Raw genomic sequence first — 17,500 nt, 5'->3', positions numbered from 1 at the left:
CTGCTGCTGCTGCTTTCCTCCTGCTGATGAATGTCTGGCATCATCTCCAGAGCGAAGGATAACTCCTCTCAGCTCTCGAGACGCCTTTTCACCAAGAAACATACAACTGTGAAAGATTTCCTGTTTTGTTTTTATTCCCGGCGCTGAAATGTGTAAAGTGTGTAAATCAAAGACTGGATGTGACAAGGTGTGGCTCGCTGCCTCTTGTTCTACCTCGCTGTGAGTGAGTAGTTTCCTTCATCTGAACGGGGAGGAAAGGTTAAGCTGAAGATAAGAAGCCCAACGTCCACCAGTCGAATCATTTCTGTGTGTTCTCCATGTTTTATGAGATGAACAGCTTTTAGCCACAGAATGGACTCAATGTATGGATCCATCACAGCTTGTGGTTTAGTGAGCCGGTAAGGCGGCAACCTCAGGTGGTTTAAAGCTGCATTCTCTCTCCTGACCACCAGGGGGCGACTCCTCTGGTTGTATAGAAGTCTATGCTTCATGTGTTAAAGCTGCATTCTCTCTACTGACCACCAGGGGGCGACTCCTCTGGTTGTATAGAAGTCTATGCTTCATGTGTTAAAGCTGCATTCTCTTTCCGGACCACCAGGGGGCGACTCCTCTGGTTGTATAGAAGTCTATGCTTCATGTGTTAAAGCTGCATTCTCTTTCCGGACCACCAGGGGGCGACTCCTCTGGTTGTATAGAAGTCTATGCTTCATGTGTTAAAGCTGCATTCTCTCTCCTGACCACCAGGGGGCGACTCCTCTGGTTGTATAGAAGTCTATGTAAATGACTCTACTTCTCTTGATGTATTCCCTCAGTAAACATTACTCAAGGCTTCATAACGGCAGTCCACAAAGCAACGGGTGACGTCGCCATGTCGATGTTTGGGACTTGACTAAATTAATGAGAAGACTTGATTTATTGCTCATCGTACTCTCACTAACTCTCTTACAATTGTAACATTTCATTTAACTTCTTCAGCACTCAAAACCTACGTCCACTTCTTTATATTCAGTCTATGATTGACGAACCGCCGCGGCCTGGAAGACGTTCGTCACCTGAAGGTTGACAAAAGTACTTAAGAACTCTTGTACTGCAATAGAGGAAGTTTGAGAACGTAAAAGTCCATATAAGGTCCATGCAGCGGTGACTTCCTGTTCAGTCTTCTGTTCCTGCAGGTCTTCTTCTTCTTCTTCTTCTTCTTCTTCCTTAAGTCATGTTTTCCGCGGATGGTTCGGAGTCTTTTATGTCCCACAGTTGAATGTTGGACCTGTTTTACAGCAAACGCTGCTCACTTTCAAGCAACACGTGGGCAGGGATGTCATTTTGAGTGTTTATTAGACAACAATGTAGTCGGCAACGCACTCTGAGCCAAGTCCAGACCAGAGTCCACATGCCGGTGTACCTGTCCATGGTGAGGGTCAACCGCTGTGTCACCAGAATCAGTGCAGTCCTTCTGGAGTCAAGAAAAAGTCTCAACGTCAAAACGACCTTTACCTGATGTCACGATGATTACGTCCACTTCCCGTCTGTGGTTGTAGTCTGGGGTGGGGTGGGGGCACTGCTTTCAGGACCCCCTGGTTCCCCCTACAGGCCATCTCTGTTAGCTGTCTATGTCTGTCGAGCCAACGCGAGAGTCACTGGGCCGTCGGTAGCTCCGTGTTGATGCTCCAAGCTGCTTCCTCAGACGAAGCTCTGGTCTCTTTGACTCGGTTCCCCTTGGGCATGAATACTTAATGTGGGAGGTCGTTCTTTCAGGTCCACGCATGCTTTTTACGTTTCACTCGAAAGGTTATCGGAGAGGCACGGGAAAGCGTCTCTGCTTCCGTTGGTCCACGTGGTTCGACGTTCTCGGCCCATTGGTTGAGCTGAGAAGGGTTTTTTGGGTGATCGTCAGATAAGCTCACAACCAATGCAGCTACTTATGGTTTTAGGCCAAGATCAACGAAGGCGTTGCTGTTGCCTCCGAACCCCCCAATATTGATCTATTTCTGCAAATGTAGTATACGTCGTCCAATATTGCCGCGTCTTGCCTGAGAGCAGCTGGTTGTTGTGTGTATCCAGTGTCGTAATCGATGCACCGCTTGGCCGCCGTTCATCCGTGAGATGTCAGTCGATGCCTTGTGACATTTTAAAAAAGCCCAACAGACCGGTTTGTGCTCGCAGCCCACGATAGCTGCGGCTTTACAGCCTTCACGTCTCTTGAAGCGGCGGCTCGGCTACCTCGGGTATTGCTTGGCAACTGAAAGCTTTAGCAGCTCCCCAAGAAGTTAAATTGCATCAGTCGTCGATTTAATACGGCAGCAAGTGAGGCGGCCTCTCTCTCTCTCTTTCTTTCTCTCTCTCGTACAGAACAAATACGAGAGGTTTATGTTCTATGAGGAAAATAAGTCTGTTCATAAGAAGCTGAAATGGATGTTTTATTGGGAAAGACCTGCGACAGATGACGCTGTCTCCCTCCCACGAAATTGAGAATCCTCCGAATTAATTCTCCCAAAAGAATATGAAAAAGAATAGAGAGAACATTCTCTGTCCAGGAGGATCGGACGATTATTGCAGTTTTAAACAGACCAAAGTTTAATTAACAATGTGAATCCTTTTGTCTTGTTATCGGTCCAATGCAGACGGGTGTAAAAGAAAAGCGCCAGAGCTGGAAACGACAGATTATTGAGAGACTGCAGGGTGGAAATTGAATGCCAGAAAAATCACTACGCCATTTATTCAGAAAGACGTGTGACTGTGAAGATGAAGAACACTGTGAGAAGATGATGTGAGAACTGCCTCTAAAATGACCAGCGAAAAGAATCCATGCACAGGCTGGTTGTATAGAAGTGTGTGTGTGTGTGTGTGTGTGTATATGTGTGTGTGTGTATATATATATATATATATATAATGTCTCTTGATTTAGGGGGCGGGGCTACAAGGTGATTGACGTCACGTCTCTACGTCACTCCTCCTCAGTCCAGAAATGGTCACTTCCTGTTCGCCGGTTTGCGTAAATCCAAGATGGCGACGACCAAACCGCCGAACTCGTCGGTCCACAAACCAAACGGTGACGCCGACATGATGCGTCCACTCTGCGTCTTCGGTGCGATACCAGGAGCTTTGAATGAAAAGGTTCTCTTTGCCTTTTTACTGATCATCCACAACAATCTTTGTTTGTCTAATCTTTGCATTCTGCTTCAGTCAACATCAATACTCTCCCCCTTCTCTAATACTATTCCCTTTTGTTTACCACGCTGAGCGGCCTCGGCGGCCATATTGCAACGTTAAGTTGCTTTCCTCTCCCCCGAAGGAGCATTCCATCATTACGCAGCAGATTGTCGGATTAACCTCACGTCCTTTTTTCTTCCTGCCGCAATCTTCTTTTTTTTTTACTTCTCTCGCTCTCTAAACTGCATCGATGTCCAAATTGATGCTTTTTGTACCGCGGGGGGGGGGGGGGTTAAATGTCAATTTCCTGCTCCCATTTATTTATTTTTGACGGGGAGAAATTGATTCGACACACGATCGGGTTCTTTTTAAGGACGAGGAGGTGTATTATCTGTTAATGTTCGGAGGACCATTTTGTGTGTGTGACGACAACAAATACGGGTCAAGGAGACGAGTAAAGGAGTAATTGCCTCATCAATGGCCTCACTATCGCTGATTAGGGTGGATCCTTATCGTGTTGGAAGGCAGAAGATGCAAACCTCTTCAATGTGAAGCGATAAGGACCATTAATAAGAGATGAAACCATCAGTCAAATCCACCAATAAACGGATATAATCAATGGGTTAATTTGACCACGATTATTCAGGAAAGCCCCACATGGTGGTTGAAGGAAGCTGCGGTCCGGGCTGACCTTCATTGAGGGTTCTCTGCACCTGTTCTGCACCTCGTTTTAGTCCCAGAAGACGTTTTGACATTTCATAGTTGGAGATTTAGAATAAATCACCAGAATGAATAACCAATCATTTAGCTGCTTCAGTTTCAGGGTCCATTTAAGATATTGTTAATGTTAATCGTGTCGACTATGACGAGTCCTAATATGTTTCCTAACTTGGTGCATGAAGTCGTTATATAATCCAAACCTCCGCTTCGCCATCCTTCAGCCTCATTAGAGGTCCAACACCTCGATGTGAGGAGCGGCTCTCCTTCGTTATTAGTTCGAATGCAACCTAAAATCTAACGTTTTGGCAACGACCCGGTCAACGTTAATTAACGTTTATAACATTTTAAAAGGTTATAAAGCAGCCAACAACTATTTGTTCGTTAAAGATTTAGTGGATTAATAACTGAGCATTGAATTAAGTCCCCCAATCTTACATTGGGTGACGGACCCCAGTCAATGGAGAGTCAATATATATATGAAATGTTTGTCATATTTATGCACATGTTCCACACGATGTCGGATACAAGCGAGCGTCGGATCATCACATTGCGAAACCCGCCGGTTTGTTTTTTTAAACCAGTGGACAGGAAGTGACCATATTTGGAATACGAAGGAGTGATGTAAATGTCTCTCGTAGAGAACTGTCAATCACCTTGTAGCCCCGCCCTAAAGCATCCCCTGCTTTATGGTCTGTTTGACTCTAAATGACCATAATTTACTAAATGAACATCACGCTGTATTGAAGAAGACTTGAAACTAGAGATTGAGACCAAAAACTAATGTTTACAATGTTTACTGAGGGAATACATCAAGAGAAGTAGAGTCATTTATATAGACTTCTATACAACCAGAGGAGTCGCCCCCTGGTGGTCAGTAGAGAGAATGCAGCTTTAACACATGAAGCATAGACTTCTATACAACCAGAGGAGTCACCCCCTGGTGGTCAGGAGAGAGAATGCAGCTTTAACACATGAAGCATAGACTTCACTTGGCAAAACTGGGTGTTGCCGCCTGGATATAACCACTTAAAACACACACACACACACACTATGTTGTTGGTGTGGAGGTTTTGATGTGAATGACGTTGTTATATAAATGGTGACTGCTCATTGTTACAAAGGCCCATTATTCCAGAAAAAGGTCCCGTTGGACCTAAAGCCCATTCGTGTAGCAGCCTGTTAAACTCTCAACAAACGGAAGCACATGCAAAATTCATATGCAGAGGGGCGTCGGTTTGTGGCACATTTCCTGTATTTTTGTTTGTGCATCTCTTTAGCGTCAGGACGTTCCTCCTTTTTGTGGCCACGGTGAAACGCGGCGTCGACACTCCGTTGTTCGCTCGCGGTCGTGAACACGAGACGAAGGGAGAATCCGTAACTGAGGGCTAATGAGCTCTTCACGCCGCTTCCTCCCTGAAAAGTCCATTGGACTATCCATTGGATAGGTACCAGCTGCATCTCCATTCTGGAACTAGATGTTTGCTGCAGTTGTTAACCAAAGTCCTTTTTTTTTTTTTTTTTTTGTAAAAGTAAATATTTGTGTTTTGCTGGCATCATGTTGTTTTCCAATGTCCTTTTTTAAAAATAATACCACGAACCGCAGTGGCCAAAAGAGGTAAATAACAAAGTCTACTGGAGTTTCTTCACCAAGTGCATTGAGTCGCTAAAACATAATAATACGTTTTGTTTTGGTTTTTGGTAGAATCAAAGAGTAAGCGATGTTTCTTTCACCCAGTAAAGTTCGTTCCTGGTGTGTTAAGACAGACCAGTTTGACCACATCTGTGCTGGCACCCGTCCAACTGGACCATAGTGTTGGTTCTGGCGCCCCCTGTGGACTGAAGTGGTAGTGTCTCTGAGCACCAGGGTCCCTTTTTAGAAAACCTTGGTGGACCGGTCTCTGCTAGATCTGGGTCGGTCCACCGTGGACTGGTCTCTGCTGGAGTCTGAGCTGAAGGAGGTTCTGGTGAACCTGCATGACGTCATCTGGTTTCACCAGAATCCGACCCGGTGGCTCTGATGAGTACCTTTTTAAGAAGAACTCTATAGAACCAGACCACCTTCTCTCTGGTGGTCTGTTTACTGATGGAGGTTTATAGAGGACCAGGACTACACTGAGGTCTATCGAGGACCAGGACCACACTGAGACTGGTTCAGGACCAGATAAAAGTTCCTCACAGTAACTTTAATTCAGACAGCATGTGTCATTCCATAAAACCACAGCTGACAATGCTCCCAATTAGCTGTTCTTGTTTGTCTGCAGTGGTAAATACATTTTTTTTGGGGGGGGGGGGGGGCATCTACCTGATCACAAAAGCTTAAAAGAAAGACGCCGCCTCCTCTGAACTCAGTGAAGGCTACTAGTACCAGCTCTGACAGGCTCGCCCCAAACGTCCGCACCACTGACTTCCAATTAATACCGCGTCATCCCCGGAAACTTTGAAATTAGTTTTCCACCGCCGTCTATTGTGTCTCCGGGGAGGAGAGCCGAGTCGCTCCGCCGCTCGCCTGTCTGAGTTCGCTCCCTCCGTGGAATTTTAATTGTCAGTAATTAATCTGACGCCTCTGCATTGTTTGGGTCTAATTGATAAACGGGAAGAGTCGAATTGCTCCGTTGTTCGGCGTCGAGAGTTCTTGTTGTGAACCCGGTCGGGGCCAAAACCGCCACGACGAACACGGAGAGTCAGTCCTCAAAGCTGGAAGTTACTTTTACCTCGGTTTAGTCCTGGTCCTCTCTAGAACTCAGTGTAGTCCTGGTCCTCTCTAGAACTCAGTGTAGTCCTGGTCCTCTTTAGACCTCCATCAGTAAACAGACCACCAGAGAGAAGGTGGTCTGGGTTCTATAGAGTTCTTCTTGAAGGTCCTCATCGGAGCCACCGGGTCGGATTCTGGTGAAAGATGACGTCATGCAGGTTCACCAGAACCTCCTTCAGCTCAGACTCCCTCAGAGACCAGTCCACCGTGGACTAGACCCAGATCCAGCAGAAACCACCGTGGACATAAACCCTTCTTTTTTTTCATCTTTTTTTTCATGCAAGGATGGTTTTCAAAATCATCTCTTTTCTCAGAGTTCACGGGGTTTCCGTGACGACGACGTTTGTCTCCTCGTGGGCGATGTGTGATAAAACACATCGCCCACGGCATCTCCCGTGACGATGACGTGTGCGGCGTCTCCCGTGACGATGACGTGTGCGGCGTCTCCCGTGACGATGACGTGTGCGGCGTCTCGCGTGACGATGACGTGTGCGGCGTCTCCCGTGACGATGACGTGTGCGGAGTCTCCCGTGACGATGACGTGTGCGGCGTCTCCCGTGACGATGACGTGTGTGCGGCGTCTCCCGTGACGATGACGTGTGCGGCGTCTCGCGTGACGATGACGTGTGCGGCGTCTCGCGTGACGATGACGTGTGCGGCGTCTCCCGTGACGATGACGTGTGCGGCGTCTCCCGTGACGATGACGTGTGTGCGGCGTCTCCCGTGACGATGACGTGTATGCGGCGTCTCCCGTGACGATGACGTGTGTGCGGCGTCTCCCGTGACGATGACGTGTGCGGAGTCTCCCGTGACGATGACGTGTGCGGCGTCTCGCGTGACGATGACGTGTGCGGCGTCTCCCGTGACGATGACGTGTGCGAAGTCTCCCGTGACGATGACGTGTGTGCGGCGTCTCCCGTGACGATGACGTGTGCGGCGTCTCGCGTGACGATGACGTGTGCGGCGTCTCCCGTGACGATGACGTGTGTGCGGCGTCTCCCGTGACGATGACGTGTGCGGCGTCTCGCGTGACGATGACGTGTGCGGCGTCTCCCGTGACGATGCCGTGTGCGGCGTCTCCCGTGACGATGACGTGTGTGCGGCGTCTCCCGTGACGATGACGTGTATGCGGCGTCTCCCGTGACGATGACGTGTGTGCGGCGTCTCCCGTGACGATGACGTGTGCGGAGTCTCCCGTGACGATGACGTGTGCGGCGTCTCCCGTGACGATGACGTGTGCGGCGTCTCCCGTGACAATGACGTGTGCGGCGTCTCCCGTGACAATGACGTGTGTGCGGCGTCTCCCGTGACAATGACGTGTGTGCGGCGTCTCCCGTGACAATGACGTGTGTGCGGCGTCTGCCGTGACGATGACGTGTGCGGCGTCTCCCGTGACGATGATTCCAACTGTGGCTCTGTTGTGTGTTCAGGTGAAGCAGGTCATGGAGGAGGCGGTGACCAAGAAGTTTGTCCACGAAGACAGCAGCCACATCGTTGCTCTGTGCAGTAAGTACTCTCCTTTGGGTTTTTGGTCCACACACACACACACACACACACACACACACTTGTTGAACTCCTCAGCAGGTGACTGGGGGGTGCTTCTCCGTCAAGGACACATGCTTGACGTCACTGAGCCTCTGAGTCTGCTGCTGCATCAATGGAAAGTTAATACTCACCCGTGTGTGTGTGTGTGTGTGTGTGTGTGTGTGTGTGTGTGAGCGACAGACACACACACTGGAACAGCCAGGTGTCTTAAATGGTTGCCATAGTAATAGATTTCCTACAAAGGTCCAGCAACACGTTTCATCGTTACATGAATACTGTCTTTCCTAAATGAACCTCAGTCTTCAGAGGAAACTACTGAGTTAGGTTTAACAAAACTACCGAGTTAGGTTTAACAAAACTACTGAGTTAGGTTTAACAACACTACCGAGTTAGGTTTAACAAAACTACCGAGTTAGGTTTAACAACACTACCGAGTTAGGTTTAACAAAACTACCGAGTTAGGTTTAACAACACTACCGAGTTAGGGTTAACAAAACTACCGAGTTAGGTTTAACAACACTACCGAGTTAGGTTTAACACAACTACTGAGTTAGGTTTAACAACACTACTGAGTTAGGTTTAACATCAACACTACCAAGTTAGGTTTGACAACACTACCGAGTTAGGTTTAACAAAACTACTGAGTTAGGTTTAACATCAACACTACCGAGTTAGGTTTAACAACACTACCGAGTTAGGTTTAACAAAACTACTGAGTTAGGTTTAACAACACTACCGAGTTAGGTTTAACAAAACTACCGAGTTAGGTTTAACAAAACTACCGAGTTAGGTTTAACACAACTACTGAGTTAGGTTTAACAACACTACTGAGTTAGGTTTAACATCAACACTACCGAGTTAGGTTTGACAACACTACCGAGTTAGGTTTAACAAAACTACTGAGTTAGGTTTAACATCAACACTACCGAGTTAGGTTTAACAACACTACCGAGTTAGGTTTAACAAAACTACTGAGTTAGGTTTAACAACACTACCGAGTTAGGTTTAACAAAACTACCGAGTTAGGTTTAACACAACTACTGAGTTAGGTTTAACAACACTACTGAGTTAGGTTTAACATCAACACTACCGAGTTAGGTTTGACAACACTACCGAGTTAGGTTTAACAAAACTACTGAGTTAGGTTTAACAACACTACCGAGTTAGGTTTAACAACACTACCGAGTTAGGTTTAACAAAACTACCGAGTTAGGTTTAGACAACACTACTGAGTTAGGTTTAACAAAACTACTTAGTTAGGTTTAACAACAACACTACTGAGTTAGGTTTAACAACACAACTTCTCACTGTCGCTGCTCTGCAGCTTGATGCCTAAATAAAACATCTAAACATCTGGCGGTCATCCAGAATTCATAGGTCATAAATGGCTAATCCAGAGTTTAGTCTGTCGCTCTACTTGATTTGAGCGCTCTGTGATGGGACCGCCGCCATTGTTACCCTGCAACACGATGACTCATCACCCTGAACGATGCTGCTGCAATTAGTCGTGCATGTTCGAGAGAGAGAGAGAGAGTCTCTGCATGCACTGATCTGTTAATTTCCTCTTCCTCCTCCTCTTGTTTATTTGCCTTTCCATTAACTGGGGGAGTACCGCTGGGTTCGAGGAGAGCGCTGGCAGCTTGTTCGTGGTGTTTGGTGGCGACTCAACGGTGATGACGTGCGCTGCTTTTAATTGTCAAAAGCTTCGCCCCAGAGAACCAGGGAGACGAAGAGTTATAGGAAATGCATTGTGTTTGTCAACAAGTTAGTTTCATTAGTGATGCCAACATCTAATTAACCAGGACATCATATAATATGGACACACTGTACACTATCTGGTCAGTGGATGTGTTGCAGGGAGAATTATTTTTTAAATGCCACATACGGTATATTTTGTACTATTTCACCCAATTTCTTCTTTTTAGGTAAAAAAAAACTGAAACCGAGTTTCGGACATTTTTAGTCTAGTAATGAAAAATATATGACGGCTACATCAAACCTTATTTTGATTATTAGATATGAAAAATCAATACATCAGTGTCACAAAGCTCTACTCTGTCAAGTGGCTCCACCAGGAGGCGCTAAAAGAGACGTTTCAGAGCGAAGGTGAATACATTCAGACAGGAAAAATAACCTGTTCATTGAACATTAAAGCGTGTAAACATCTTCTGGATAAAAACATAAAGTATGAACCTGAAAATGAACATGTTCTGTCCCCTTTAAGATTTCGCAGGTGACCAAAACAAGCTTATTTTCCAAAATGTTTGGATTTATGATGAATATCTTTTCCGTGATGTCGGTTTGCACGATTTAATCTCGGCACTGATATTTTGATGAGGCATAAAAACGTGCATTGAAAAGCGTCAAGAAAGAGGTTTTCGTCTCTAACTCAATATTAGAATTGCATTGTTTGTCGTGCTGTTCGTCATCTGTGGGTTTTGATCTAATCTCGTCTTGTTGTGGGTTTTGATCACATTGGTTAAAATGCCACGTGAAGTACGAGAGCTCCTCCTCAGCGGCCCGCGGGCTCGGCCACGCCGCCGCCGATCGTGAGCCCGTGAAAAGGTCAGGAGGTAATGATATTCAGTGATGTCAGAGCAGGAGTGAGTCACTGCTGACTGGTCCCAGCATCGGGCTCCGTCTGCTATCGAACGCCAGACGGTAGAGCACACGTCTCTTTTTGTCTTAATGGGAACGACTAAATTCATTTCAATAAATGAAAAATAATCAAGCGCAGACTTGTTGCATGCACCTTTTTTTTTTTACTGATTTCACTTTATTCAATAACCTTTTAAAAACCAACCTATTTTTTTAGGTTTTTGCTCGAAATAACATACCCAAACTATAAAGGGTGTATTTGAATAATGTTGGTGTTATAATAACGGCAACCCATGTGAGCTTTTGTTCAGATGTGTACATATTAGTATATATGTTACTGGTTAAGAGTAAATAAAGATGAAACGCAGCAAAAATAGAATTTTCAGGTTCGCCTAGTAAAGAAAAGCACTTTCAGGATGATTATCTCTTGAAAGGATGCAGAGCAAAGGTCAAAACTCACTCAGATCATATCAACATATGGGACCAGTCTCTCTGCAAAGTTTGACTTAGAAAAAGTGAAGCAGAACAAAGTTAGAGAGGTTTAAAAACCGAGAATTTAGGCGAGGTCTCCAAAATGGGCATTTGGGCACATTTGGGCACCATCTGTGCAATTTGAATGTTCTAATGTACCAAACCATATATTTCACTTATGGTGTTCAATACATCAAATACAGCAGTCTTTGTTGATTTAGATTTTTTTTTTTTTTTTTTTTTTTAAAGACAAAGATAAGCAACATTTGTGACTGTAAAGCACTAAAGCGATTCATGTTGCTGTGTTCTTTGGCTCATATCTCGGTGATGCTTTGGTGCAGAAGGATTTTGAAAAGATATTTAGAATCTGTGTTAAGTCCTCTTGCTCTTTGCTATCTGTCTTTTTCTGATAGCACCGAGCTACGGGTTGCTAGCCCCGAAAACGTGCTGAGTGGGCTGACTCCTGACAAAATTATGATTATGATATTTTAATAATTCTCTTGGTTGGTGTTTGAGTTGTGTTGAAATGGCTGACTGAGCCTTGTAGCCCAAGTTATCTTGTTTAATATGATGTACAACATCAATATATTTGCTCATGTTTATTGTAACGTTTTACACAGTTTAAACATAATGTGTAAATTTCACACCAATTGGGGGGCACGGTTTTTAAAAGGTTTTTAAGAGGCCAATAATTGTATATAAATTATTTGATTTATATATAAATGAAAGCTTGTAAAGTCTCCAACAGGAAAAAGATCTACACCTCCAAATGTTTGGAAGGTGTTGGATCTGCAAAACTAGTAGACGGGACGAGGCGTGCAGAATGAAGTGATGTGCAAACAACAACAACAACAACAACAACAGACAATAATGTGCTAATTAAATCGGAAGCAACACCTGAAATGTGCATCACTGAGGTGCAATTGCTGCGCCGCCTTTTTAAATATTTTAGAGGGTTGGAGGCAGTAACCCGCGTGCAGCGTGCCCTTTGCACTGCAGGTATTATAACCCACGAAGAAGAGACGGCTGCGTGGTGGAAATGTCTCTCTGGCGATTCATTACGAGATGACGTGAATGTCGTAAACAAAACAATCCTTTTAGTAAATGTTCAAGATGATGCAAAACATAACCGTGTGGTAATAAATGAGGAAGAAAACACCGAACGGCATCAAAGTGTTCCAGGTCTTTGAAAGCTCCTCGTTTTGAATCCCCGACTTGTCCGTTCCAAGCGGGGCGTTCAAGGTCCACTTCGAATCCACATTTCTTGGTGTTTTCTCTGTTCACGGCCCGCTTTGTGTCACCGATGCTGCTTCGAATGAGGGCTCCTTCGGGGCCGCGTGGCTGCTGCCCGTTCACGCCACGTCTTTACGAACGGACTCCAGTAACGATCAGATTAAACACCCTCCGGGTGGCTCTTTACCGTTTATCAGATAGTATTGTTCTTATTTCTTATTTATGACGGGTAATGTTACTAATAGGACAAAGATGAAGGCTGCATAGGCTCGTGTCCATCCTGGGGGGGTAATCAAAAGCCCTGACAGGCAGCTTGACATTGGTTGAATGGACCCAGAGACTCTGTTGTGGTGCGTAATCTTGTTTCTTTGATTGTACTCTTCAGTAAAGTCTCACCACAATAACTAAACAATGAGGCAGCATTTACTAAAATATATTAAAAAAGCGCTTTAATTTGCAGCTGTGATGCAGTTTACCGCTCAGGACCGCTCACTTTGATGTGAGTTTTAGGGGCGGGGCTACAAGGTGATTGACAGGTCGACACCAGAGACGTATACGCGCGTCTCTACGTCACTTCTCCTCAGTCCAGATACGGTCACTTCCTGTTCACTGGTTGCAAAAAACACACCAAAAAACGAAGATGGCGACGAACTGGACGCTTCGGAAACCTCAGTCAAACCGACGGGTGACGTCACCGTGACTCCGCCCACTTCTTACACGCAGTCTGCAGATTCTTGTCAATACACGGCACCAGAAAAAAAACTTGACTAAAAGCCCAAAAAGCTCCGTTGTTCACCGGCGCGACGTTCATATCTCGAGACAGACCGAAAGAAGAGCTTTGAAAACGAGGGCGAAATGGAGGTAAACCGTCTCTTTGTAGCTGCATCCATTAGCCCCCTCCCCCCCCCCCCCCCTCCCCCGTGTAATTGCTGCATTAAAGCTTGGCCATAATGAGCTTTTTTTTTTTTTTTTTTAAGGCTCGTGATGAAAAAGCGACGTAGTAACGTGATTACTCCAGACGACGCCGACGCAGAATCCGCCTCGCACTCGTTTCCCCGTGCGTGCGCTCTGATAAGTTTGAACAATGTTCTGACTTATTGGTAAACTATAATTGAATGAAAGGTTTCTGGAGAAGAAAAAAGAACGGCCATTGATTTTTAGCGAGAAAGAAGTCTGCATCTGCGGTAGGAATTCACATCGGCTCTGAGCTCTTTGCAGCTTGTCTGCTTGTGTTTTTTGTTCCTCCGTGAGCTGAATCTGGTGGATATTACAGTGGACGATAATGACCAACAACAACAACAACAACAACATCATTCTCTGTGATGCCGGGAAACACTGGTGCTTTATGAGTGTAATAGTCTGCTTTTATTGCTGCTCCGGGAGCGCTGAGGGGCCTGAGGTTTTGTTTTATTCACTGCAGCTTTATCCCGGCAAGACCGACACACGGTGGACCTGTGGGCGTCGCCACAGTGAAGCCCCTCCCCCAAAAAATATAAGCCCTGTGAAGATCAACACGATGTGCAACCTGCACGATCAGTGAGAGAAAACCCTTCAGATATCCCAGTAGACTAATGTCACAATACAGTGATGGAAGCAGAGACTGTATATAACAAGTGGGCGGAGTCACTGCCGCGACGAAGCCTCCAATCCCAGCGGGTTTCACAGCCGCCATGTTGGTTTTTTTTCGGAACCCATGAACAGGAAGTAGAGACGCAACTGTCAATGTGAAAGCAGTTGGGGAGTATTCTGTTATTTCTCAGCTACTAATATGTTTAACATCACATTTCTTTAAAGAAATCTGGAAGGTAAACAACACTTCTTTTGTACAATAAAACAATAAAATAAAATAAAGGTAGGTAAACGACACACAGACGGCATTAAAAAAAACAATAAAAATACCTCCTGCTAACGAGGATTTCTTCCCCAACGAGCCCGTGATGACCTAAAATCTCAGAAAGTGGAGAAGTATTTTTAATATCTAATAATACTGAGGCGGTAGTGAAGTTTTAATTCGTCTTGGAGGAACCTTTAACACGCCTTTTTGTTTCTGTGGAAACGCAGGAGAGGCCCACTCCTCTCGTTCTGCTTCCCTCACGACCGGCCTCGAGTCGAGGCCTCTCTGATGGATCTGAGGGATCCTTTAAATGCCTCCGCGTTGGGTTGGAGGAGGAAACATGCAAAACGCTTTAATTTAGACCACGAAAACACACTTTAAAAAACCTGAATGTATTCATTTTGTGGAGCCATTTTGCCCCATTTTGTACTTCCAGTTCCTGCTCCACCTGTCAATCACTTTCCATTTCCTCTCCGTTAATGAATGATGTACTCCAGACGTACGCCTGGGAAGCATCTGGTTTTGCATTATACATTTTGTTGTTGTTGCAACCAGTGAACAAGAAGTGACCATATCTGGACTGAGGAGGAGTGGTGTAGACCTGTCAATCACCTTGTAGCCCCGCCCTAAAGCATCCCCTGCTTTATGGTCTGTTTGACTCTAAATGACCATAATTTACTAAATGAACATCACGCTGTATTGAAGAAGACTTGAAACTAGAGATTGAGACCAAAAACTAATGTTTACAATGTTTACTGAGGGAATACATCAAGAGAAGTAGAGTCATTTATATAGACTTCTATACAACCGGAGGAGTCGCCCCCTGGTGGTCAGGAGAGAGAATGCAGCTTTAACACATGAAGCATAGACTTCTATACAACCAGAGGAGTCGCCCCTGGTGGTCATGAGAGAGAGAATGCAGCTTTAACACATGAAGCATAGACTTCTATACAACCAGAGGAGTCGCCCCCTGATGGTCAGGAGAGAGAATGCAGCTTTAACACATGAAGCATAGACTTCTATACAAGAGGAGTCGCCCCCTGGTGGTCAGGAGAGAAAATGCAGCTTTAACACATGAAGCATAGACTTCTATACAACCAGAGGAGTCGCCCCCTGATGGTCAGGAGAGAGAATGCAGCTTTAACACATGAAGCATAGACTTCTATACAAGAGGAGTCGCCCCCTGGTGGTCAGGAGAGAAAATGCAGCTTTAACACATGAAGCATAGACTTCTATACAACCAGAGGAGTCGCCCCCTGGTGGTCAGTAGAGAGAATGCAGCTTTAACACATGAAGCATAGACTTCTATACAACAAGAGGAGTCGCCCCCTGGTGGTCAGGAGAGAGAATGCAGCTTTAACACATGAAGCATAGACTTCTATACAACCAGAGTCGCCGCCCCCTGGTGGTCAGGAGAGAATGCAGCTTTAACACATGAAGTGTAGACTTCTATACAACCAGAGGAGTCGCCCCCTGGTGGTCAGGAGAGAGAATGCAGCTTTAACACATGAAGCGTAGACTTCTATACAACCAGAGGAGTCGCCCCCTGGTCTCCAACAACCTTTGAGAGAACGAGTACAGGAAATATGCCCTTAAACAAGGACAGATGGCCTACTAAGAGGCTGATCTGTGATTTCAGCACTACGAACAATCTTTTTTTCAGAATCATTTCATTCACTCTTAATATCAAAAGGTATTCATCCCTGCAGGTTTAACTCTGTGATGTGAAGCCGTGGAGATCCATTCATCTGTCTTCAGTGAACACTAGAAGACTCTCCGATGGCATCTCAGACTATTCTTTAATCTTTTTTCTCCGTGAAGTACCCGACACTTGACGGCTGAAATGTGGCCAAGCAGACATTGCTGCATTTTTAAAGTGGTCTGAAAAAAAAAATACCGTAACCGCGTTTATATATATATTTATACTTTCACACACGTCGAACTCGCTTCGGTGTAATTTGGATGAGCGTTTGTGCCGACGAGCAGCAGGTGCATCTGGAGCCGTCTCCACCGAGATCATTAGCAGATCTAATGAAGACGAAGATAATTAGGCGCCACTCGCTCGTCTCCTTCCTGTCGGCCCGACCCGGCTCCACCTCGGGCGCCTCGCATCGTCACCTCTCACCAGAGCCGGCTTTTCTTTCCTTTTTTTTTAAAAATCACATTTACCAAATGTTGGTACTTCTTTCCCGGATCCAACCAGAGTTCTGGGTGGAGTTCTTCTTGAAGCTCCTCAAACCAGACGACATCGTGCAGGTTCACCAGAACCTCCTTCAGCTCAGACTCCAGCGTGGACCCGCCTGGCGCTCAGAGACACTACCACTTTAGCCCACAGGGGGCGCCACAATCAAGTGTACATGAAAGTTCTCTTGCTTTTTTGGATAATGTCGGCGTTATGAAGCAATGATCTTAAACGTCTACGTGTTGTGAGCTCTCGTGGTCATAACGTCCTCCGTGAATGCAAACGCACCCGTTAATCTGTCGCTTCGGGCTGTGATGGATGACTTTAATAATCCCGATCTACCTTCCGGCACCTCCGGGTGGACAGAAGGGTGGCTGTGTGGAGCTCTGTGTGGGACATCATTGTTTATTACTGTTTAGATGCAGCCGGTGGTTGATGTGTTTGCCTTTTTTAAAGGAATAAAAACGGTTGTTGATCCCCAAATCAGAGTTTTAAGAGCCGATGACATTTGAAACGAGGACGCGCCTTTTGAAGCCTTGAAGGGAATTATTATTATTATTATTATTAATAAACACATTTTATTCCCTATAAATTCTTCACAATAAAAGTCCCCTGTTTTTTATGCTGCTTACTCTTCGTGCAGTATTAGTAGACTTGTTGTATTATAGAATAGCCGATATATCAGCAATAAACGCATTTAATTTGCAAACATTTTTCACAAGAAAAGTTCCCTATTGTTTATTATTATTAAACACATTTCATTTCCTATAAATTCTTCACAATAAAAGTCCCCTGTTTTTTTATGCTGCTTACTCTTACTCCCTGAATTATTACTTGACTGGTTTTACTGTCGACACATTTTATTCGCTTTAAACCTTTCACAATAAAGGTTGCTTCCTTTTCCTCCCTGCAATATAAATGTACTTGTTTTGTAGAAGAATAGCAGCTAACAAAGCTCCAGGAAGCCGGTGGTGAACGCATTTATTTTCCTTTATGTTTTTCACAATAAAAGTCCCCA

The 17,500-nt window shown here is 45.2% G+C and overlaps 1 protein-coding gene across 1 annotated transcript in view; it reads left to right on the top strand.

Annotated features, from left to right (window-relative positions):
* The window catches only part of sgsm2 (small G protein signaling modulator 2), a 53,686-nt gene that overhangs the window by 875 nt on the left and 35,311 nt on the right, over nt 1–17,500 (top strand). Inside the window, exon 2 of the mRNA XM_034548284.1 lies at nt 8,050–8,125. Coding sequence (XP_034404175.1) covers nt 8,050–8,125 — 76 coding nt within the window. The remainder of the gene's footprint in view (nt 1–8,049; nt 8,126–17,500) is intronic.

This window comes from Cyclopterus lumpus, chromosome 13 (genome assembly GCF_009769545.1).
Source record: "Cyclopterus lumpus isolate fCycLum1 chromosome 13, fCycLum1.pri, whole genome shotgun sequence".
Taxonomy (NCBI): domain Eukaryota; kingdom Metazoa; phylum Chordata; class Actinopteri; order Perciformes; family Cyclopteridae; genus Cyclopterus; species Cyclopterus lumpus.
The sequence above is the reverse complement of the archived record's forward strand: the minus strand, read 5'-3'. Positions and strand labels throughout refer to the sequence as shown.